The 26,301-nt window shown below is 42.2% G+C and overlaps 1 protein-coding gene across 1 annotated transcript in view; it reads left to right on the forward strand.

The window, feature by feature from the left end:
• The window catches only part of LOC115164159 (uncharacterized), a 35,064-nt gene extending 10,719 nt beyond the window's left edge, over positions 1–24,345 (forward strand). Inside the window, exons 2-3 of the mRNA XM_029716387.1 lie at positions 14,811–14,876; positions 15,089–24,345. Of these exons, the coding sequence (XP_029572247.1) occupies positions 15,136–23,358 (8,223 nt within the window). The 5' untranslated portion in view covers positions 14,811–14,876; positions 15,089–15,135 and the 3' untranslated portion in view covers positions 23,359–24,345. The remainder of the gene's footprint in view (positions 1–14,810; positions 14,877–15,088) is intronic.
• The last annotated feature ends 1,956 nt before the right edge of the window (positions 24,346–26,301 follow it).

Below are 26,301 nucleotides of genomic sequence, written 5' to 3' on the forward strand. Positions count from 1 at the left end.
TTGCTGTTAAATTACACAACCTTCAGTGTTATGTCATAATTATGTACAATTCTGCCAAATTTAATTACGGTCTATGTTAGGAAGAAATGGTCTTCACATAGTTCGCATATACCCCAACTCTGTTTGCACGGAAAGCAAGAGATGTGACACAATTTCCCTAGTTAGAGGAAATTCATGTTAGCAGGCAATATTAACTAAATATGCAGGTTTGAAAATATATACTTGTGTATTGATTTTAAAGAAAGGCATTGATGTTTATGGTTTGGTACACATTGGTGCAATGACAGTGCTTTTTTCGCGAATGTGCTTGTTAAATCATCACCCGTTTGGCGAAGTAGGCTGTGATTCAATGATAAATTAACAGGCACCGTATCGATTATTTGCAACGCAGGACAAGCTAGATAACTACACATGGTTGATGATATTACTAGTTTAACTAGTGATTATGTTTGATTGTTTTTTTTATAAGATATAAGTTTAATGCTAGCTAGCAACTTCACTTGGCTTCTTGCTGTACTCGCGTAACAGGTAGTCAGCCTGCCACGCAGTCTCCTCGTGGAGTGCAATGTAATCGGCCACAATCAGTGTCCAAAAAATGCTGATTACCAATTTATGAAAACTTGAAATGGGCCCTAATTAATCGGCCATTCCGATTAATCGGTCGACCTCTAATAAATATGCAGCTCCAAAAATTCTTTGCTGATCAAGAATATTACAGCTGCAATATTACTTTTTGGGCAACCAAATTTGCATAAAAATGTGTTAGTCTGTTATTCTCATTAAAAGCAAGTTTAAGAAGCGGTAGGTCTGGTCTATGTGCGCTGTTTCAATTTTCAATGCTTACCGTAGAAGTTCTGTTTATTTACTACAGTGTATGGCTTCCTTTGTTCATATTTCCTGGGTTATGTCGGAGTTCCGAGTCTGTTATATATGTCTGTCATTTTTGTTGTGTGTAATAGCAGCGCACGTGCCTCAGTGCGCACAGAAATAGTAATTTCAACACCGTAATGTTGCTTGCACCGCCACGCTTTAGTCAGAACATTGAATAAGACAAAAAGGTTGTTCCATGTATGAATAGTGTTGAAATTTCATTAATCATTTAGTCTGATTTTAAGACTAATGTTACAATGGATGTGGAAGTTGCCTTTTACATTGTGGAACCAGTTTATTGGTTGTAATTGCCAATTGGGTAATTGTATGATCCTGTGGGCCAAGTACCAATGTAGCTGTTTGATATTCTAGTTGGTTTCTCAAGGGGAGGCTGTGCAGCCTTGCCCCTCTACACGTGTCTGTTCAGATAGCCTCTGTATCAGGCTTAACTTGTCCTATTTCTTTTGGGCTATTGCACGTGTATATTTGGGAAATCTACTTGTGTATTTTGTATGATATTGCACTTTCACCATTGGTTCATCAAGACCTGTAAATAAATCTACACTCTGAGCACGTCAACCTGCCTTTCCTTCTGCTGATATCATGCCTTTACGACTTCTACAAACTCCCTATTTTACAATTACATCATCAAAATGTGTTGTAGACAAAATAATGAAAAGGTCTGTCTGGTAGCCTCAATAAATAGACAAATATTTGTAGTTGAACAAGTCGTTGCATGTATAGATCTTTTTTTTTTTTTACTTGACTAGACTTGATTTGCTCTTAGACTTGCTCTTGACTCGTTCTACTTGGTACTCGACTTGAGACTTGAATAATGGTAAAATGTCCCACCTCTGCTAAGAGGAACTTTAACTTTATTGAACAAGCTATTTTACGTGCTATTTATTTAAGTGACCTTGATTGTATTTCAGCTATCCATGAATCTGATTTAGCTTTTTTGCAATTATCTTCAATACCTTTGTAGATAATCATGCCCCCTTCAAAACTCAGAGTTAAAGGTAGAACGTATGCCTGGTTTATTCCTGAATTATCCAAGTCATTCATAAGATGTTGCCTGGGTCAAGGCCAGGAACACATGCGAAAGCCCGCATTGGCATTCTTTTAGGCAACTGAAGAATCAATGTGTAAAACTGACCAAAAAGGATAAATCTGATTTATTATGTAACCACTCTTTCTGATTGTAAGGGGAACCCAGCTAAATTCTGGGAAACTGTCAAATCTCTAAACAGTTCTACTTCTTCTTCTGCCACAACAAATTAATTCCATTATTGACAAAAATGCCATCACTGATGCATTTAATTGTCATTATATTTCAGCAGGCTATCATTTTTATAGAGTGTCTAACCCTTCTATCTCTGAGTGGGCTAAATGCTGATTTGAGAATTTTGCAGATTTGACTCAGAAAATGGTACTTAAGTTTTAGCAGTTCTTCAATTCCCAGAAAAATAAGTCCTTGATGCCTTACTTGCTATAGATGCCAATAATTCCAGGGACTGGCTCAGTAACCCGTATCTTAAATCTAACATTATCAGGAAATATTCAAACAGTTTGTAAAACAGCTTATGTGCTGCCACTCCATCAGGGTGGGGATGGTAGTGATCTTGATAATTATCATCCCATCTCCAGGCTTCCTTGTCTAGCCAGGATTCTTGAATCTTTGGTAAATAACCATATTATTATTATTATTATTACTTTTTTATCTGAGCATTGTATTTTGAATATAAATCAATCTGGGTTTAGGCCAGGGTACAGCACTATCACAGCAACCACATTAGTTGTTATTTTCTCAATACTTTAGAAACTATAATGAATTGTGCTGCCATGTTTATGGACTCCATTCACCTAAGTCAGACTGTGCTCTCTGCTACCGCACGGCAAGTGGTACCAGAGCGCCAAGTCTAGGTCCAAAATGCTTCTTAACAGCTTCTACACAATTAAATTAAATGGCCATGCGGACTATTTGCAATGCCCCCCCCCCATTCTTACACTGCTGATACTCGCTGTTTATTATCGATGTATAGTCACTTTACCCCTACCAACATGTATAAATTACCTCAACTAACCTGTACCCCCTGTATATAGCCTCCATTATTTGTTTAGTAAATATTTTCTTAACTATTTTCTTGAACTGCATAGTTGTTAAAGGCTTGTAAGTAAGCATTTCACGCTAAGGTCTACACCTTGTATTCGGCGCATGTGGCAAATAAAATTTAACTTGACCGGTCAAAAGTGTTTGCTGTTGATCATGCTATTTTATTTAACAAGTTGTCCTCAATTGGGCTTGTGATGCCTGCTCTTGGTTTCATAATTATTTTAGTGACACAACCCCATCAATCAAGATGGCCTCAGTTAAGTCCAAATTTCTTGAAGTACATAAAGGTGTTCCGCAGGGGTCGGTACTAGGACCTGTTCTTTTCACTATTTATATAAATGCTATTGATCAATCTGCTAAATTGTAAATTTAATCTATATGCGGATGATACTGGTATGTACGATTGCCCCGACTGCTGACAAGGCTACAGTCTGATTTTGCAGTTGTGCAGGAAGCCCTTACTGATATAAAACTTGTGCTTAGTACGGGCAAAACTAAATGCATGTTGTTTCTCGTAAAATTGTCTAATGGATCTTCACTCATCGGATGGTTCTATAATCAAACAAGTCCCTGAATACAAATACCTTGCTATTTGGATTTACAATGATTTAGCATTTAAAAAACATACGAATGAGCTTGTTTTTGGCTCCCGAGTGGCGCAGAGGCCTAAGGCTCTGCATCTCAGCGCTAGAGGCGTCACTACAGACCCTGGTTCGATTCCAGGTTGTATCACAACCGGCCGTGTTTGGGAGTCCCATAGGGCGGCACACAATTGGCCCAGCCTAGTTAAATAAAAAATAAACAAAGATATAAAGTGGCCTTTTTTTTTACGGAAAAATATCTTGTCTCTTGTCAGCCGGAAGTAGATTGTGCAGTCAACCTTTCTACCTGTTCTTGATTATGGTGATACTATTTGTTAAAGTGCAGCTGCCTCTACTCATAACCTCTCTGGGCTAGGTGGGACGTTTGCGTCCCACCCTAGTCAACAGCCAGTGGAATCCCGTGGCGCGATATTGAAATACCTTAGAAATGCTATTACTTCAATTTCTCAAACATATGACTATTTTACACCATTTTAAAGACAAGACTCTCGTTAATCTAACCACACTGTCCGATTTCAAAAAGGCTTTACAACGAAAGCAAAACATTAGATTATGTCAGCAGAGTACCCAGCCAGAAATAATCAGACACCCATTTTTCAAGCTAGCATATAATGTCACATAAACCCAAACCACAGCTAAATGCAGCACTAACCTTTGATGATCTTCATCAGATGACAATCTTAGGACATTATGTTATACATGCATGTTTTGTTCAATCAAGTTCATATTTATATCAAAAAACAGCTTTTTACATTAGCATGTGACTAGCATTCCCACCGAACACTTCCGGTGAATTTACTAAATTACTCACAATAAACGTTCACAAAAAACATAACAATTCTTTTAAGAATTATAGATACAGAACTCCTATATGCACTCGCTATGTCCGATTTTAAAATAGCTTTTCGGTGAAAGCACATTTTGCAATATTCTAAGTAGATAGCCCGGCATCACAGGGCTAGCTATTTAGACACCCAGCAAGTTTAGCACTCACCAAAGTCAGATTTACTATAAGAAAAATGTTATTACCTTTGCTGTTCTTCGTCAGAATGCACTCCCAGGACTTCTACTTCAATAACAAATGTTGGTTTGGTCCCAAATAATCCATAGTTATATCCAAATAGCGGCGTTTTGTTAGTGCGTTCAAGACACTATCCGAAAGGGTAAATAAGGGTTATGCGCCCGATGTTTTTGTCACGAAACGCATTATAAATATTCCATTACCGTACTTCGAAGCATGTCAACCGCTGTTTAAAATCAATTTTTATGCCATTTTTCTCGTAAAAAAGCGATAATATTCCGACCGGGAAAGCATGTTTACGTTCAAAGAGAAAGAAAGTAAAAACATGGGATCCCCTCGTGCACGAGCCTCAGTCTGATGGTCCCCTGATATAGCACTTACCAAAGGCGCTAAAGTTTTTCAGCCAGCGGCTGGAATTACATCATTCAGCTTTTTCCCGGGTTCTGAGAGCCTATGGGAGCCGTAGGAAGTGTCACGTTACAGCAAAGATCCTAAATGTTCAATAAACAGAGCCAAGAAGCCCAAGGAATGGTCAGAGAAGGTACTTCCAGTTTGGAATCTTCATGTTTTTGCCTGCCATATGAGTTCTGTTATACTCACAGACACCATTCAAACAGTTTTAGAAACTTTAGGGTGTTTTCTATCCAAAGCCAATAATTATATGCATATTCTAGTTTCTGGGCAGTAGTAATAACCAGATTAAATCGGGTACGTTTTTTATCCGGCCGTGTAAATACTGCCCCCTAGCCCTAACAGGTTAAGAAGCCTTTTGGACCTAGACTTGGTGCTCTGGTACCGCTTGCCGTGCGGTAGCATCGAGAACAGTCTATGACTAGGGTGGCTGGGGTCTTTGACAATTTTTAGGGCCTTCCTCTCACACCGCCTGCCTCTCAGATAGCGGTCCTGGATGGCAGGAAGCTTGGCCTCAGTGATGTACTGGGCTGTCCGCATTACCCTCTGTCGTCCCTTGCGGTTGGAGGCCAAGCGATTGCCATACCAGGCAGTGATGCAACCAGTCAGGATTCTCTCGATGGTGCAGCTGTAGAACCTTTTGAGGATCTGAGGACCCATGCCAAGTTTTTTTCAGTCTCCTGAGGGGGAATAGGCTTTGTCATGCCCTCTTCGCGACTGTCTTGGTGTGATTGGACCATGATAGTTAGTTGGTGATGTGGACACCAAGGAACTTGAAACTCTCGACCTGCTCCACTACAGCCCCGTCAGTGAGAATGGGGGCGTGCTTGGTCCTCCTTTTCCTGTAATCCACAATCATCTCTTTTGTCTTGATCATGTTGAGGGAGAGGTTGTTGTCCTGGCATCACACGGCCAGGTCTCTGACCTTCCTATAGGCTGTCTCATCGTTGTTGTTGATCAGGCCTACCACTGTTTTGTCATCGGCAAACATGGTGTTGGAGTCGTGCATGGCCATGCAGTCATGAGTGAACAGGGAGTAGAGGGTACTGAGTACACACCCCTGATGGGCCCCTGTGTTGAGGATCTGCGTGGAGGATGTGTTACCTACCCTTACCACCTGGGGGGCATCAGGATCCAGTTGCAGAGGGAGGTGTTTAGTCCCAGTGTCCTTATTTGAGGGCACTATGGTGTTGAACGCTGCTGTTCATTGACTACAGCTCAGGTGGGAAAGGGCAGTGTGGAGTGCAATAGAGATTGCATCATCTGTTGGGGCGGTATGCAAATTGGAGTGGGTCTAGGGTTTCTGGGATAATGGTGTTCAAATGTATTTATAGAGCCCTTGTAACATCAGCTGATATCTCAGTGCTGTACAGAAACCCAGCCTAAAACCCCAAACAGCAAGCAATGCAGGTGTAGAAGCACGGTGGCTAGGAAAACCTCCCTAGAAAGGCCAGTCATCTTCTGGCTGTGCCAGGTGGAGATTATAACAGAACATGGCCAAGATGTTCAAATGTTCATAGATGACGAGCAGGGTCAAATAAAAATAATCACAGTGGTTGTCGAGGGTGCAACAGGTCAGGACCTCAGGAGTAAATGTCAGTTGGCTTTTCATAGCCGATCATTCAGAGTATCTCTACCGCTCCTGCTGTCTCTAGAGAGTTGAAAACAGCATGTCTGGGACAGGTAGCACGTCCGGTGAACAGGTCAGGGTTCCATAGCCGCAGGCAGAACAGTTGAAACTGGAGCAGCAGCACGGCCAGGTGGACTGGGGACAGCAAGGAGTCATCAGGCCAGGTAGTCCTGAGGCATGGTCCTAGGGCTCAGTCCTCCGAGAGGGAGAAAAAAAGAATTAGAGAGAGCATACTTAAATTCACACCGGATAAGACAGGAGAAACCTCCAGATATAACAGACTGACCCTAGCCCCCCGACACAAACGACTGCAGCATAAATACTGGAGGCTGAGACGGGAGGGGTCGGGAGACACTGTGGCCCCATCCGATGATACCCCCGGACAGGGCCAAACAGGCAGGATATAACCCCACCCACTTTGCCAAAGCACAGACCCCACACCACTAGGGGGATATCTTCAACCACCAACTTACCATCCTGAGACAAGGCCGAGTATAGCCCACAAAGATCTCCGCCACGGCACAACCCAAGGGGGCGCCAACCCAGACAGGAAGATCACGTCAGTGACTCAACCCACTCAAGTGACGCACCCCTCCTAGGGACGACAGGGAAGAGCACCAGTAAGCCAGTGACTCAGCCCCTGTAATAGGGTTTAGGCTTAAAGGTTGAGACCGAGTCTGCGTCTCATGTGGGTAGGCAGACTATTCCAGAAAAATAGAGCTCTATAGGAGAAAGCCCTGCCTCAAGCTGTTTGCTTAGAAATTCTAGGGACAGTTAGGAGGCCTGCGTCTTGTGACCGTAGCGTACGTGTAGGTATGTACGGCAGGACCAAATAGGAAAGATGGGTAGGAGCAAGCCCATGTAATGCTTTGTAGGTTAGCAGTAAAACCTTGAAATCAGCCCTTGCCTTAACAGGAAGCCAGTGTAGAGAGGTTAGCACTGGAGTAATATCAAATTTGTTGGTTCTAGTCAAGATTCTAGCATCCGTGTTTAGCACTGAAGTTTATTTAGTGCCTTATCCGGGTAGCCGGATAAGGCAGTAGTCTAACGTAGAAGTGACGAAAGTATGGATTCATTTTTCTGCATCATTTTTGGACAGAATTTCAGATTTTTTGCAATGTTACATAGATGGAAAAAAGCTGTCCTTGAAACAGTCTTGATACAGTGGGGAGAACAAGTATTTGATACACTGCCGATTTTGCAGGTTTTCCTACTTACAAAGCATGTAGAGTTCTGTAATTTTTATCATAGGTACACTTCAACTGTGAGAGACGGAATCTAAAATAAAAAAACAGAAAATCACGTATGATTTTAAGTAATTAATTTGCATTTTATTGCATGACATAAGTATTTGATCACCTACCAACCAGTAAGAATTCCGGCTCTCACAGACCTGTTAGTTTTTCTTTAACCTCTCTAGGGTAGGGGGCAGTATTTTCACGGCCGGATAAAAAACGTACCCGATTTAAACTGGTTACTACTCTTTTCCAGAAACGAGAATATGCATATAATTGGTAGATTTGGATAGAAAACACTCTAAAGTTTATAAAACTGTTTGAATGGTGTCTGTGTGTATAACAGAACTCATATGGCAGGCCAAAACCTGAAGATTCCATACGGGAAGTGCCCTCTCTGACCATTTTTTGTGCTTCTGTGGCATCTCTGTTGAAAATACAGGATCTCTGCTGTAACGTGACAATTTCTAAGGCTCCCATAGGCTCTCTGAAGGCGCCAGAAAATGGAATTAGATCTCTGCTGTCTCTGGGCTAGGTACAGGAGCGCTGTTTGTGAGTGGTCAGGCTGGTGGCTCAGAGACAGGAGATGCGCGGCCCCGAGAAGTGGCCATGTTTTTCTTTCAGCCTTTGAACGAAAACAACATCGCTCGGTTGGAATATTATCGCTATTTTACGAGAAAAATAGCATAAAAATTGATTTTAAACAGCGTTTGACATGCTTCGAAGTACGGTAATGGAATATTTAGAAAATTTTTGTCACGACATGCGTCCGCACGTCACCGTTCGGATAGGGACCTGAACGTAAGGGCAAAACAGAGGATATTTGAACATAACTATGGATTATTTTGAACCAAAACTACATTTGTGGTTGAAGTAGAAGTCCTGGGAGTGCATTCTGATGAAGAACAGCAAAGGTAATCCAATTTTCCTTATAGTAATTCTGAGTTTAGTGAACGCCGAACTTGGTGGGTGTCAAATTAGCTAGCCCGTGACGGCGAGCCATCTACTCAGAATATTGCAAAATGTGCTTTTGCCGAAAAGCTATTTTAAAATCTGACACCGCGATTGCATAAAGGAGTTCTGTATCTATAATTCTTAATTGTTATGTATTTTGTAAATGATTATCAAGAGTAATTTAGTAAATTCACCGGAAATTTTCGGTGTGTTTGCTAGTTCTGAACGTCACATGCTAATGTAAAAAGCTGGTTTTTGATATAAATATGAACTTGATTGAACAAAACATGCATGTATTGTATAACATAATGTCCTAGTGGTGTCATCTGATGAAGATCATCAAAGGTTAGTGCTGCATTTAGCTGTGGTTTGGGTTTATGTGACATATATGCTTGCTTTGAAAATGGCTGTGTGATTATTTCTGGCTGGGTACTCTCCTGACATAATCTAATGTTTTGCTTTCGTTGTAAAGCCTTTTTGAAATCGGACAATGTGGTTAGATTAACGAGAGTCTTGTCTTTTAAAATGGTGTAAAATAGTCATATGTTTGAGAAATTGAAGTTATAGCATTTTTAAGGTTTTTGAATTTCGCGCCACTCGATTCCACTGGCTGTTGACTAGGTGGTACAATTTCGTCCCACATACCCGACAGAGGTTAAGAAGCCCTCCTGTTCAACACTCATTACCTGTATTAACTGCACCTGTTTGAACTCGTTACCTGTATAAAAGACACCTGTCCACACACTCAATCAAACAGACTCCAACCTCTCCACAATGGCCAAGACCAGAGAGCTGTGTAAGGACAGCAGGGTTAAAATTGTAGACCTGCACAAGGCTGGGATGGGCTACAGGACAATAGGCAAGCAGCTTGGTGAGAAGGCAACAACTTGGTGCAATTATTAGAAAATGGAAGAAGTTCAAGATGATGGTCAATCACCCTCGGTCTGGGGCTCCATGCAAGATCTCACCTCGTGGGGCATTAATGATCATGAGGAAGGTGAGGGATCAGCCCAGAACTACACGGCAAGACCTGGTCAATGACCTGAAGAGAGCTGGGACCACCGTCTCAAAGAAAACCATTAGTAACACACTACGCCGTCATGGATTAAAATCCTGCAGCGCACGCAAGGTCTCCCTGCTCAAGCCAGCGCATGTCCAGGCCCGTCTGAAGTTCGCCAATGACCATCTGGATGATCCAGAGGAGGAATGGGAGAAGGTCATGTGGTCTGATGAGACAAAAATAGAGCTTTTTGGTCTAAAGTCCACTCGCTGTGTTTGGAGGAAGAAGAAGGATGAGTACAACCCCAAGAACACCATCCCAACCGTGAAGCATGGAGGTGGAAACATCATACTTTTGGGGATGCTTTTCTGCAAAGGGGACAGGACGACTGCACCGTATTGAGGGGAGGAAGGATGGGGCCATGTATCGCGAGATCTTGGCCAACAACCTCCTTCCCTCAGTAAGAGCATTGAAGATGGGTCGTGGCTGGGTCTTCCACCATGACAACGACCCGAAACACACAGCCAGGGCAACTAAGGAGTGGCTCCGTAAGAAGCATCTCAAGGTCCTGGAGTGGCCTAGCCAGTCTCCAGACCTGAACCCAATAGAAAATCTTCGGAGGGAGCTGGAAGTCCGTATTGCCCAGCGACAGCCCCGAAACCTGAAGGATCTGGAGAAGGTCTGTATGGAGGAGTGTGCCAAAATCCCTGCGGCAGTGTGTGCAAACCTGGTCAAGAACTACAGGAAACGTATGATCTCTAATTGCAAACAAAGGTTTCTTTACCAAATATTAAGTTCTGCTTTTCTGATGTATCAAATACTTATGTCATGGAATAAAATGCAAATTAATTACTTAAAAATCATACAATGTGATTTTCTGGATTTTTGTTTTAGATTCCGTCTCTCACAGTTGTAGTGTACCTATGATATAAATTATAGGCCTCTACTTGCTTTGTAAGTACGAAAATCGGCAGTGTATCAAATACTTGTTCTCCCCACTGTATGTTCGTCAATAGAGAGATCAGGGTCCAGAGTAATGCCGAGGTCCTTCAGTTTTATTTGAGACGACTGTACAACCATCAAGATTAATTGGTGTTGATATGAGCCATGACCAGCCTTTCAAGGCACTTCGTGGCTACAGATGTGAGTGCTACGGGTCGGTAGTTATTTAGGCAGGTTAACTTCGTATTCGTGGTCACAGGGACTATGGTGGTCTGCTTCAAACATGTTGGTATTAGACTGTCAGCGACAGGTTGAAAATGTTGAAAAGGTTGAAAAATTGCCAGTTGGTCCGCAAATGCTCTGAGTACGTCCTGGTAATCGATCTGGCCCTGCAGCTTTTTGAATGTTGACCAGTTCTAAAGGTCTTACTCACATTGGCTATGGAGAGCGTGACCACACAGTCGTCCGGAACAGCTCATGCTCTCATGCATGTTTGTGTTACTTGCCTCGAAGCAAGCATATAAGTAATTTAGCTCGTCTGGTAGGCTAGTGTCACTGGGCAGCTCGCGGCTGTGTTTCCATTTGTAGTCTGTAATAGTTTGCAAGCCCTGCCACATCCGACGAGCGTCGGAGCCGCTGTAGTACGATTCAATCTTAGTCATGTATTGATACTTTGCCTGTTTGGTTCGTAGGAGGTCATAGCGGGATTTCTTATAAGCTTCCGGGTTAGAGTCTCGTTCCTTGAAAGTGGCAGCTCTACCTTTTAACTCAGTGCGAATGTTGCCTATAATCCATGGTGTCTGGTTGGGGTATGTACGTACAGTCACTGTGGGGACGACGTCATCAATGCACTTATTGATGAAGCCAGTGACTGATGTGGTGTACTCAATGCCATCGGAAGAATCCCGGAACATATTCCAGTCTGGTCTAGAAAAACAGTCCTGTAGCTTAGCATCTGCTTCATCTGACCAGTTTCTTATTGACTGAGTCACGGTCCTTCCTGCTTTCGTTTTTGCTTGTAAGCCGGAATCAGGAGGATAGAATTATGGTAAGATTTGCCAAATGGAGGGCGAGGGAGAGCTTTGTATGCGTCTCTGTGTGTGGAGTAAATGTGGTCTAGAGTTTTTTTAAATTTATTTATTAAAAAATAAAATAAAAATCCCCCTCTGGTTGCACATTTAACATGCTGGGAGAAATTTGGTAAAACAGATTTGAATTTGCCTGCATTAAAGTCCCCGGCCACTAGGAGTTACGCCTCTGGATGAGGGTTTTCCTTTTTGCTTATGGTGGTATACAGCTCATTTAGTGTGGTCCTAGTCCCAGCATCGGTTTGTTGCGGTAAATGGACAGCTACAAAGAATATAGATGAAAAACTCTTGGTAAATAGTGTGGTCTACAGCGCATCATAAGATATTCTACCTTGGGCGAGCAAAACCTTGAGACTTCCTTAGACTTTGTCCACCAGCTGTTGTTTACAAATCTACACAGACCGCCACCCCTTGTCTTACCAGAGGCAGCTGTTCTATCCTGCCGAAAAAGCATAAAACCCGGCAGCTGTATGTTATTCATGTCATCGTTCTGCTACGACTCGGTGAAACAGTTTTTTTTTTATGTCCCGTTGGTAGGATATACGTGATCGTAGTTCGTCTATTTTATTATCCAATGATTGTACGTTGGCTAATAGGAATGGTGGTAAAGGCAGATTACCCATTCGCCGTCGGATCGTTACAAGGCACCCAGACCTACTTCTCCGATATCTCCATCTCTTTCTCCTGCGAATGACGGGGATAAGGGCCTTGTCGGGCGTCTGAAGTAAATCCTTCGCGTCCAACTCGTTAACTTCTTATGGGCAGGTGGGACGGTAGCGTCCCACCTGGCCAACATCCGGTGAAATTGCAGAGCGTGAAATTCAAACTTACAGAATTATAAATATTTAACTTTCATAAAATCACAAGTGTAATACATCAAAATAAAGCTTAACTTCTTGTTAATCCAGCCGCTGTGTCAGATTTCAAAAAGGCTTTACGGCGAAAGGACACCATGCGATTATCTGAGGACAGCGCCCAGCATACAAAAGCATGAAAAACATATTTCAACCAGGGAGGTGCGCCACGAAAGTCAGAAATAGCGATAAAATAAATGCCTTACCTTTGATCTTCTTCTGTTGGCACTCCACAAGGTCTCATATACATCAAATGGTCTTTTTGTTCGATAATGTCCTTCTTTATATCCATAAAAAACTCAGTTTAGCTGGCACGCTTCAGTCAATAATCCACCCAGTTTCCCTCCATCAAAATGCATACAAAATTAATCCCAAACGTTACTAATAAACTTTTCTAAACAACGTTTATAATCAAACCTTAGGTCCCTTAATACGTAAATAAAGGATAACATTTAAGACGGAGAATCGTTATTGTCTTTACTGGAGAAAAATACCAAAGAACACGCTCTCTTCCACTAGATTGGAAACACTACAGCCAAAATGGGAGCCACCTAGAAAAACTACAATTTCTGGTTCATTTTTCCAAAAAACAGCAGGGAACTCTTTCTAAAGACTGACATCTAGTGGAAGCCCTGGGAACTGCAATCTGAGAGGATTTCGCCTTATAATAAAAGTGACAGCCATTGAAAACAGTGGTAGGCTGAATTTGTTTTGGGGGGGGATGGTTTGTCCACAGGGTTTTAACTGCCATATCAGTTCTGTTATACTCACAGACATAATGTTAACAGTTTTAGAAACTTTAGAGTTTTCTATCCAATTATATGCATATCCTAGCTTCTGGGCCTGAGTAACAGGCAGTTTACTTTGGGCACTCTTTTCATCCGGACGTGAAAATACTGCCCCCTACCCAAGAGAGGTTAAAGAAACAATCTTCTTCCACTACGGGGTGAGTAATCGCTGTCCTGATATCTGGAAACTCTTTGTTCATAAGAGAGGGTGGCAGAGACATTTTGTACAAAATAAGTTACAAATAACGCAAAAAAACACACAGTAGTACAATTGGTTAGGGGACCGTAAAATGGCAGCCACCTTTTCTGGTGCCATTCTTCTCAATTATTTTCTTGGAGACCTTCAATGCTGTGCTTCGATACAATCCTGTCTTGGAGCCCTATGGACAATTCCTTCGACCTCATGGCTTGGTTTTTGCTCTGACATGCACTGTCAACTGTAGGACCTTTATATAAACAGGTGTGTGCCTTTCCAAATCATGTCCAATTAATTGAATTTACCACAGGTGCACTCCAAGTTGTAGAAACATCTCAAGGATATTCAATGGAAACAGGATGCACCTGAGCTCAATTTTGAGTCTCATAGCAAAGGGTCTGAATACTTATGTAAATAGGGTATTTTTAATTTTTTTTATATACATTTAAAAAATTACAACCTGTTTTTGTTTTGTCATTATGGGGTACTGTGTGTAGATTTAAGGGGGGGGGGTTGATTTAATCCATTTTAGAATAAGGCTGTAATGTAACAAAATGCTAAAATGTCTGAATACTTTCCGAATGCACTGTAGCTTTTGGGTTGTTTCTGGACATTGCCATCTTACTACTGCTCTTAGCTGGTAGATCCCTCTAGTAAAGACTGATGGTGTAGCCTAATACCCTTTTCTCTACCGTGCCAACCAAGACTGTGCTGGCTTAGATATTTTCTTTTCACATTGTCCTTTCCAGCACAGTTCCAACAACTATGGTGGATGCATAATCAGGCCGGCTTGGGTACAGGGCTCCACAAATGCTTCTAAATTGACTACCCTACCTCCACCAAGGAAAATGTCTGCAAACTGTGGGAAAATAAACATCAGGACAATCCTTTTGCAGCCACCACAATGCCTATACTGAGCCAGAGGAGTTTGTGAATTTGAAATCCTTTTGTATATCGACTCATGAACCTCTGCAAGCTCTGTTCCAATGACATTGGCCCATTCAGAAATGGTTAAATGTAATGACACCCTGACTTGGTGTTACTTTCTATCAACATAAAACATTTAGAAGACCAAATTTGATTACCTTTTCTGTTTTATTTTCTAGCTTCATGGGTAAATGTAGCCTTACCCACATCAACCTGGACCCCATGCACACATGCTAAAGCAGGTGGTGAGTATTTGGTCCAATTGTTTTGCATGCAGAGACAAACGTGACAAGAAATATAGCATAACAAATGTAGACATTTGCCTTAATATGGTTTACTATCCTTGTACAGCTAACATTTGATCACCAATACCCACTTCTACCAAGGTATTTTAATGAACTGTATGTGGTATCAGTGTGCAATATTCAAAATGTCATGTATATTTATTCTCTTTCAGGATTGGGTTTTGGAACAGTGTTCCCAGGTCACCTGTGGAGGTCGAGCATGGCTCAAGGATTTAACACTTGTTTTCGGAACCTTCCGCCATTGTCGTCGGATTCAAGGACTTTGAATGTGCCTTTGGATTCTGAAGATAGTTTGGCGCACCACCTTGAAAGTCTCATTGAGCATAGTGACCTTTCCAACACCGTGGTTTCACCGGAAAACATTTCCTCGGACTTGAACTTGAGTTCAAACTTTTTCTCAAATTCCAATACTAGTTCTGATTTTGTACAACAGAAATACTATGATGACGTCGTTTGGCAAGATGAGGGTCAACCAGTACAACATGAAGGTCAGTTTAATCACACAAGCAACAGCCTCTTTTCCCCAGCTAGAGCAGCTAGTTCAAGTAATTGCCTCTCAACTTCAGGTGCAGACCTAAACCCCCATGATCTTAAACAAGAATGTGACTTATTGAACCCTTCCATTCCAGAGGACTACTCAGATGTTAGTAGCTGCTCAGAGTCCGATGTTGACAGGACAGGGCCTTCTTGTGAAATGTTAAAACATGGTTCAAATGATTCTCCACTGGTTGCAGATGACAAGAAGGAAAATGAATGTGCATGGAAGAGCCCAAAGACCAACACAGGTTCCCCAGAAAGCATGTCTACTTCAGAGAGTGAGGTAGAGGAGGATCAAGATGAACCACCAGAGAAGGAAAAGGAGACATTCATGATGCAAGAGAATAAATACTCAGAGACCTCCGGTGCTCCAGAAAGCCTATCTGTTTCAGAGGACGAGGGAGAAAAGGATCATCTGGATGGAGAAGCACATGAGAAAGACGAGACTTGCATGGAGCAAGATGGTCAACACACAGACTCTCCCTCAGGTGCCGAAGAAAGTCTGACTGCCTCAGTGAATGAGAGAAAAGAGGAACTGGATGATGAAGCACAGAATGCAGAAGAGGGATGCATGGAGGAAGAGGATCGGTACTCAAATGTCAGTAGCCTAGAGGGCCAAAATGAAGGAACCATCGTAAGCGAGAGCTTTAAAGAGAAAGAAGAGCATTCGTTATCCAAAGGAACTATGGACTCACAGGGTATCGATGCATCCAACGCTCAAGATTCTGCTCACAAGCTGAATGATAATACCTGTGCCTTTGAATATCAGGATTCAGTTAAGGATAATGACTCTTTAAAGGTTGCTGGTCAAGAAAATGGCAAAAGTTCCTCTGTCATTTGTGGATTAGGCCTAGGGGGTAGCAATCAAACGTTTGAGTCTTGTTTGGAATTCCCTGGAAATCAATCGCTGAAAACAACTAGATTTCAGGAGATCGTTAGTAGTGGCACGCAAAGTACAAACTCAACCTATGAGGAAAGTGCAAGTGATTCCATTCGTGGAAGTGGAGGGAAAGAGGATCACAGTAGCTTTGATTTTTTGGAGCGTTGTTTAGGTCTGAACAACTCTGGAATTGAACAAAAGTCCTGTATTAAAAATGAGTGGCTAAGACCTATCGATGAGTCAAATGTATTGTCTTGTTTGGAAGAGGACCAGGCATCCCAACAGAACCTAATGCGCCATATCGAGCCACCAGACCTTGTGAGAGCTGGTCTTGAAAACACAAGAGAGACATTTCATAAGGTATTCACGGCAGATGATGAGCAAGAACCCCCAGTGCTAAGTGAATGCTACGGTGAACCATTGTCAAGAGAAGATTGTATGAGTGACACCGAGGGTAATCAGGAAAGGGGGGAGACCGGGTCTATTGATTCAACTGAGTTGAACCAGGAGGGAGGAGATTCAACTATTGCTAACATTGAAGACGAGAGTGATTTTGAGGACCAAGCAGCTCAGTTGAAATCCTCACTGCATATGAGGAAATGCATGCACCCTATTGTACTGCTCAGGAACTCCGAACTAAAAAATGACACAGATGGGGCTTATCAGTGTGCAGCGTGCCAACAGGCCACACAAAGTATAGACCATCTAATTGAGCACCACCATTGTAACCACTCTGAGAACAAATTCAATTTTTGTCAGACCTGTGGTACTTACTTGACATGTGATTCACTAGCCAAGAAACATCAGTGTGGTATTATTGATGAAAATGCACAACTCTCTTCTAATATGAAACCCCAGAAGAGAAAATCAACCGGGCATGCTTTGCACAAATGTAGATACTGCACACAGACATTTTACAGACTGTGTGATTACAGCAAGCATGTGCAGAGCCACTCGGGTAGAACTGAACACAAGTGTCATAGGTGTGGCTGTACCTTTTCACAATGTCGTAGTCTGAACAGACATTTATGTGAAAAGAAATGCCGGAGTCGAAGTTCACAAGTTCCTGTTAAACAGATTCAAACAACCCCACGTATCAGCATTTACAAAAAGGGAACTGTACATCCATATGTCCTCCCACCAAACAGCCCCTATGCCGATCTTCCAGATTGTTTTGTGAAGCTAGTGGACATTTGCAAGGAGCATGTTTGTCGTCTTTGTGGGAAAAGCTTTGCAAGCAGTGCAAAACTCTACAAGCACGGATACAATGTACACCATACAAAAACTAGGTCATATAACGTTCGGCCTAAGTGTCAGAACACATACAGGTCATATAAGTGTCAGAAATGCCTGATGACATTCAATTATTCAAGCAATTTTAGCAGGCACAAGAAAAGATGCAAAGGAGCTGAGACGAATGAGAAATTCAAGTGCCCTCTTTGCCCACGCCTTTTCAAATATTCCTACAACCGATCCCGCCATTTGCGCGAGCAGTGCATTAAAGACTTTATACAGGGAAGCTCAGGGAAAGTTGACATGAAATTTCGATGCCCCTTCTGCACCACCACCTTTACTAATGCTTCTAACCGACATAGACACATACGACTGGTGTGCCTCAAGGAATATATACACAATGAGACTTCAAGGACCAAAGCTGAACGCCAGGAAAACATGGCCCAGAAAGAAACACAAAAGCCGCCACTGAAAACAGCACTGAATCAAAATAATCCGGGTCTCAAATGCAACTACTGTCCGGCCGTTTTTGCTCATTCTTCTGGAAAGTACAGACACATGAGGAAACATAAGTTGTTTGAAAACACTGGAAAAAAGATCAAGTTCAGGTATTCAAGCATAATTCCCATTTCTAACAAGTCCATGGCTAGTATTGAGGAGCCCAAAGACGGTCCACTCTCCAGTGAAGCCAGCAGCCAGCCCTTTTCCTGTCTCTTCTGTGGAAAGTGGTTTAACACTTCATATTCCCTGAAGAAACACATCTGTAGTATGCACATGGGTGACAAACCATATCGCTGCCTGGAATGTGGAAAACGTTTTGGGAAAGAAATCCATCTTGTTTCTCACAAAAAAGTGCACCAGCGAAGGATACAGTGTACTGTTTGCAAGAAGATACTTCCTACCATTGGGGACTTGATTCAACACAGGCAATCTCACATCAAAAAGGGCATGCTTCAGTGCCCAGACTGCCCATCGCAGTTCCAGTACCCAGTGTATCTTCTTCGACATATGGCATCACATCACAAACTTCAGCAAGAGCAGCCACTCAAAGAGAAAAAGCAGAGGCACCCCTCAAAACTTGAGCCGCTTGGGTCCTTGCCACCACTCAAAGAGCAGGAAGAGGAAGAAAAGTTGGGGTGCCCCATATGCCCAGAGGTCTTTCACAGTGGCACAGAACTGAGTAGTCACTGCCTAAACCATGTATCAGAGTCCTCTTCAAGTCAGTGTCCGTTTTGTAAACGCCTCTTCTCTTCCCGCACATCTTTGGTGCGTCATATACGCATTCATACAGGGGAGAAACCATTTTCTTGTCTGAGTTGTGGAGAACCTTTTCGTCGAAAAGAGTATCTCCAGTTGCACCAAGAAAAGTGTCCAGGTCCACAAAGCAAGCAAGAACTGCCCACTATCAAAGAAAGTGAAGATGTCTCATCAAAATCTTTGGTGACAAGAATAAGGAAAGTATACAAATGTTCATACTGTCCTCGGGAATTTGAAAAATTGCCCCGTTTATTACTCCACCACAATGGCCACATGCAAAATACAGTAACCCCCTGTCCAAAATGTGGTAAATGTTACAGACAAAGGCGCAAGTTACATGAAAGACTTTGCAATGGCTCAAACATAAAATCTATAGAGCCAGTCAGCACTGTATGGCATCCTTGTAGGAATTGTGGGAGGAAGTTTTCAAAGGATTATAATCGAGATGTCCATGAGAGGATTTGCAACTCTGTAAAGCCCTTGCAAAAAAACACCAGCAACTCAAACATGCATCCTTGCAAGAATTGTGGAAAGTACTTTACAAGGAGTGATAATCGGAATTTCCATGAGAAGACTTGCAACTCTGCCAAGCCCTTGCAAAAAAACACCATAGAAATTAGGACCAGTAGCAGGGACAAGTTGCAGCACAAATGCCCCCACTGTCCAAGCAAGTTCAAGTACAGAAGTTTTCTCCTGAGACATATTGGGTCACACACTGGAGAAAGATCATATCCATGCATGCACTGTGGTCACAGCTATGGAATCCAGTCACGATGCTTACAGCATGAAGCTTTCTGTGATGGTGTTAATAGAGAAAAGCCACCAAGTATCAGCCTTGGTGAATATAAGTGCAATATCTGCACAAAAATCTTCATGAAATCCCGAAACTTAAGGCGGCACATCCTAACGCACACAGAGGTAAAGCCATATCGCTGTAAGGCCTGTGACAGCTGTTTCTCCAGACATGATCATCTAAAACTGCACCAGAGTCGCTGCAAAGGGAAAAGACAACGTTTGGAGGTTCGCATTGCCAAAATTAGTCTTGCAGATGTTGGAAGGGGCTGGCAAAATAACCTGAACATTACCGATTCAGGAACGCAACAAGGGTTTGACTGCAGCATATGTTCAAAGATCTTCCCCTCTCACAGCATTATGGCCCGACATATTGCCATGTCACATGCTATAAGAACCGTCAGTTCATTTACTCATGAAAAATCACTTAAGAGACATATAAACATTGGTGCATGTCAAAGACTTTACGCAAAAACAAAGCTTTCAGAAAAGCTAAATGTTACAAGCCCACCATCTAGAGAGACAAACCGACTTCTACAGAGGATCCAGCTGCAATATAAAGACAAACGCAAATTCAAATGTACTTTTTGCCCTCGCCTTTTCAAAAGTGGTGAGCAATTGAGGGTGCACACCCGCTTGCATACAGGGGAGAAACCTTTTGGATGTTCTAATTGTGGTGAAAGATTTATCCGTAGGGACTACCTGCAGCGCCATTTCAACAGGTGCAAAGGGGAACCTCTTGACAGAGTGCTTTGTGACAGATGTGGCGACGTATTTTCGCAAGACGAACTCGAGAACCATCAACTGACATGTGTTGTCAAGTGTAAATCACCTGCCCGTAGTCGAACTGAGTCCACTGCTTGCAGTCCCCCAAAAGGGTTCTCCTGTGCTAATTGTAGTGCCCGCTTCTTGCTGTTCTCACAGCTCCAGCAACACTTTCTCAACACGCACAGAGACACTCCAACAAATCAGGCTTCACCTCTACAGGAGCAGTTGTCTAGCATGGTGAACATAAAAGAGGAGCCTATGGATGAAGGATATGGTGACACTTGGCAGAATAGTGATAACAATCCCATGCTTGATCAAGACGGTGATCCAAATGATATGAACAAACCCATTAAATGTCCACAGTGCAACTTGCATTTTGGAAATAAGGGTGGATTTGCCAGACACATGCATACACATTTAGGAGAGTACCCATTCAACTGCAAGAAATGCAATAAAGGCTTTTGGAACAAAAACTTATGTCGGACACATGTAAGGAAATGTAGACTTGTAAAGGTCACGAAGGAAGAAGTTAACACTGACTCTGTAATTACTTCAGAGCTGGATCCTACTCTTAAAGAGACTGTCCTAGTCTTCAACCAAGGTTCCAAAACAACAGGCACTGGGGTTCTGCAGACTAATTTCTCCTGCAAAGATGACTTGAATGATTTAACACTGCAGAATTCCTCTGGAAATCAAGGCAAAGGAAGATCTTCCAATGATAGAAGACATAGTGGTCAACAAGTCCCAGTCAACAAGTACCAGTGCTCAGAGTGTGATAGAAGTTTCACAGATGGGCTTCTGCTCATCAGCCATTTAGAGGACCATGGGCGTGAGGAGCTAGAAAGAAAAAAGAAATTCTGCCAGCCTTGTGGTAAGACGTTTGCTAATCCTTCAGACCTAGCAAGGCATATGAGAGGCCACTGGAATGAGAAGACCTTTTCTTGCCCAGAATGCCCACAGACTTTTCCCTGTCCTTCTGACCTTGACATCCATAGAACTTGTCATGACTCAAATAGACCATTTGTCTGCAAAGAGTGTCAACAAAGGTTTTGGACCAGTCAATCTTTAGAAAACCATCAAAGCCAAGCTCATTCAAAAGAACTAATTCATACATGCCATGTCTGTAACAAGAACTATTCAATCAGAAGTTCACTTGTTAAACATATTAGGATGAAGCATCAAACCCAGAAGAACATGGATGTTGTTAACCACGTGAAGGAAAAGGAGACTGCAGTGAAAGAGGAATTTGACATGGAAGTTGATGTGGATGGAGGAAGTAATGCAAGTAATGATGAAGATGAAGATGAAAATGATGCTAATGAGGACAATGACTCTGACTCTGCAGACTACTTCCCCTGCCATGTCTGTGGGAAAACGTTCACCACATCAGAAAGCCTTGAGGATCACCAACGCTGTCACCTCGGTGAAAAACCCCATGAGTGTGCAGAATGTGGAAAATGTTTTTTCCAGGCAGGACAACTGCAACAGCACCTTCGGAGCCACAAGTCTGAGTATCAGTGTCAAATATGTGGCAGAGGCTTTGTCTCACTCTTTGCCTTACGCAAACACAAGCATACTCATGGAAAGAGCCGTCAACACCGTTGCTCCAAGTGCCCGCTCAGCTTCACAGGGCCCTCGCAGCTGGCAGAGCACATGGGCACCCACCGCGATGACAATTTCCCTTGTGATATATGTGATCGCACATTCTCCTGCAAGATGAGTCGGGCAGAGCACCGGAAAATCCACACTGAGACAGAGGATGTTCCACCAGAGAGAACTGCATCCCCCTCTCCTACTGCCTCTTCCTCTACAATGAAGCACCTTCAATATCGTTGTGGGGTTTGTAATGAACGTTTCAAAGAACCAGAACAACTGTCTGAGCATGGGTGCATGGCTGCCAGAGAGCGACCATATTCATGCCATGAATGTAATAAGCATTTCTTGCAAGCGTCTCACTTAAATAAGCACGAGCTCAGTCACTACCAAATACCACAATCATACGTGTATCGGTGCAATCAATGCCACATGAGTTTCAACTACCGTCACAATTTTGTCAGTCATTTAAATAAACACGGTGACGATGAGGCTGCAGCAGAAGCTCTGAAAGGAGGCTCAGTGACAAATGCTTGGGAAACTGTTTCAGAGAAGAGAACAATTTACAAATGCCCAATTTGCCCTCACAGGTTTGCTCATGCCATAGAATTGGCAAGTCACCTTTCAATACACTCTGAGAACACGTTTGCTTGCAGTGTTTGCAAGTTGACATTTCCCACCAAAAGCAAGCTTGCTGAACATGAGCGGAGCCATCTGACTGCTGCAACACAATACGAGTGCACTGAGTGTGGTCAGAGCTTCTTGGGCAGTGATTTCCCCCAGCATCACTGTGCACGTCGGCAACATGCTGTTACAGACCATGAACGCCCACATCTGTCTAATAGACAGTCAATGGAGGACGAGGTGGATGTTGGGGAGGACTTCTTCAATTGTACTGTCTGCTTAATGCGATTCTCTTCTCGCGGTAGTCTCCAGCAGCATCTAAACAAAGAGCATCACAATGAACGGCCATTCAAGTGCCAGTCTTGTGGAAAGACCTTTGCTCTGAAGAGATATCTCAGAGACCATGAGCGAAGACAACATAAGTTTGGCACTGAACGAGCCCACCCGACATACAAAGCCACGGACAGTGAGAGCCAGTACAAGTGCTCAGTTTGCCCCAAAACATTAACCTCGGCACACGACCTGTCATTGCATATGAAAGTGCACACCGAACAGGAATCTGGAGGAGACCACCGTTGTGACATGTGCTACAAATCATTCAGTCGACTGTCTCTTCTCAGGCAGCATCAAGAAAGTCATGTTGGACAAGTTGTATATGAATGCACAGAGTGTGACAAAGCGTTTGCTTTCCCACATCTTCTAGAGGAACATCAAAAGTCTCATGCTGCTGGACCATAAGTATTTTTTCCACCCTCAAAATCCTCACACTAACTAAATGTAAAAAGACAAGTTTGACAATGGACATAGAAAATACCTCCTGCCTCACTGATTGTGTTCAATTGTCCAATGAACTCAGTAATGTCATAGAAATGTTTTTTTTCTGGTGCTGTTTGCAGTCATCAAGCAATTGTGTGTTCCATCTTAATCGTTTAAAGTTTTTGATTGGCTCACAAGATGCTTAACTGTGTTTTTACCCCATGTCTTCTCGGAAATGTTTTGCCTACAACCTGGTTCGTGAAAAGGTTTAGATTATATTTACAGATTTCCTCCTATTTTAACATTTTATATCTGGTCAGAACTGCAGTTCATTGATACTATTAGAGATGAGCTCCTTTCCGTAGAGCACTAATTTGTAATAGCCTCCATGTTCAATTGTATATAGTTGTTTAAATGTCTTATGTGCCCTGAATGCAATGACAAAAGTTTCAGTTCATGTTACAAAGTGAAATGTAACCTTTTGACAATGGAATAAATTCCTGACTGAAGAATTGGAATGGGCTGTCAGTGACAGTTTTAGGAATCCATATTGACCTGTTTTTTTTTCTCTTTTTTTCTTCTGCTTGCTAATCCATTACTCTGCCTAACCTTCTAAACATATTATCACTTAGACTTTAATAATAACGTGGGATACTTTTAGCCATGTATGATCCATGTAGCCCTTCTAAACATTTGAAAACTTTCCAAATCTAGAAACCACAGCATTGTATATTATGTAAATATTACATGATCGTAAACCATTTAAGTATTTGACATGAAACTGACCATTGTTGTAAGCTTTTAATTTTCCCTGTGTTAAACATTCTATCATTCATTCAAATGCCTTAAATATGTGTGTTGGATGTAGTAGTTCAAGGGCAACATTTGTTGACATTTTTTCCTTATTGGGTGTTACTTTTGTATGAATGGTATTTCAATCAAAAGACATTAATAAACAAAATAAACCAGTCCACTGGTCATCTGTTGGATTCTTATTGATAACTTTATTTTAACTGAGTGTATGATTGTCTTTTTGATTATAAAGTAAGAGGATCTTGAAACTGTAGTTGTCACAAGCAAAGTAATGTTTGCTCATGCATTGGTTATATATATTTTTTATGTTGACTTAATAAGATTTTACACTACATCTTTTGGAAATTTGAACGGGTAAAATCAATTGTGCCATGCCCATGCTACATACACTCGGTGTACAAAACCATAAGGAACACCTTCCTAATATTACGTTGCACCCCTTTGCCCTAAGAACAGCCTCAATTTGTCGGGGCATGGACTACAAGGTCTCAAAAGCGTTCCACAGGGATCCTGGCCAATGTTTATGTTAATGCTTCCCATAGTTGTCAGGATGTCCTTTGGGTGGTGGACCATTTAAATGTTTTTTATTTAATTTAACCTTTATTTAACTAGGCAAGTCAGTTAAGAACAAATTCTTATTTGCAATGACGGCCTACTCTGGCCAAACCCGGACTACGCTGGGCCAATTGTGCGCCCCCCTATGGGAATCCTAATAATAGCTGGATGTGACACAGCCTGGATTCTAACAAGGTGACGCCTCTTGCACTGAGATGCAGTGCCTTAGACCGCTGCGCCACTCGGGAGACTGAGTGACACACACAGGAAACTGTTGAGTGGAAAAACTCAGCAACATTGCAGTTCTTGACACACTCAAACCTACCATACCCCGTTCAGTGGCACTTAAATATTTTGTCTTGCCCATTCACCCTCTGAATGGCACACATGCACAATCCATGTCTGAATTGTATCTGGGCTTAAAATCCTTTAACCTGTCTCCTCTCCTTCATCTACACTGATTGGAAGTATATTTAACAAGTGACATCAATAAAGGCTCATAGCTTTCACCTGGTCAGTCTGTCATGGAAAGAGCAGGTGTTCCTAATCTTTTGTACATTGTAGATTTATTATCCATCCATGTCTAATCAGTGATTGTGACAAAGATTGTGTTTAACATATTCAAACCGTTAATGGGGCAATTGGCAGTTGCGACATCCATTTTTGGATTAATGATACAGTGCCCTCAAAGTATTTATACTCCTTGTCTTATTCCACATTTTGTTGTTACAGCCTGAATTCAAAATTGATTAAATGTATACATTTTCTCACCCATAATGACAGTGAAAACATGTTTTTAGAAATGTTTGGCAATTTATTGAAAATGAAATGCAGATCTCATTTACATACAGTTGAAGTCGGAAGTTTACATACACCTTAGCCAAATACATTTAAACTCAGTTTTTCACAATTCCTGACATTTAATCCTAGTAAACATTCCCCGTCTTAGGTCAGTTAGCATCACCACTTTATTTTAAGAATGAGAAATGTCAGAATAATAGTAGAGAGAATGATTTCAGCTTTTATTTCTTTCATCATTCCCAGTGGGTCAGAAGTTTACATACACTCAATTAGTATTTGGTAGCGTTGCCTTTAAATTGTTTAACTTGGGTCAAACCTTTCAGGTAGCCTTCCACAAGCTTCCCACAATAAGTTGGGTGAATTTTGGCCCATTCATCCTGACAGAGCTGGTGTAACTGAGTCAGGTTTGTTGGCCTCCTTGCTCGCACACGCTTTTTCAGTTCTGCCCACAAATTTTCTATGGGATTGAGGTCAGGGCTTTGTGATGGAAACTCCAATACCTTGACTTTGTTGTCCTTAAGCCATTTTGCCACAACTTTGGAAGTATGCTTGGGGTCATTGTCCATTTGGAAGACCCATTTGCGACCAAGCTTTAACTTCCTAACTGATGTCTTGAGATGTTGCCTCAATATATCCACATAATTTTCTTTCCTCATGATGCCATCTATTTTGTGAAGTGCACCAGTCCCTCCTGCAGCAAAGCACCCTTACAACATGATGCTGCCACCCCCGTGCTTCACGGTTGGGATGGTGTTC

Source organism: Salmo trutta, chromosome 3 (genome assembly GCF_901001165.1).
Source record: "Salmo trutta chromosome 3, fSalTru1.1, whole genome shotgun sequence".
NCBI classification, from domain to species: domain Eukaryota; kingdom Metazoa; phylum Chordata; class Actinopteri; order Salmoniformes; family Salmonidae; genus Salmo; species Salmo trutta.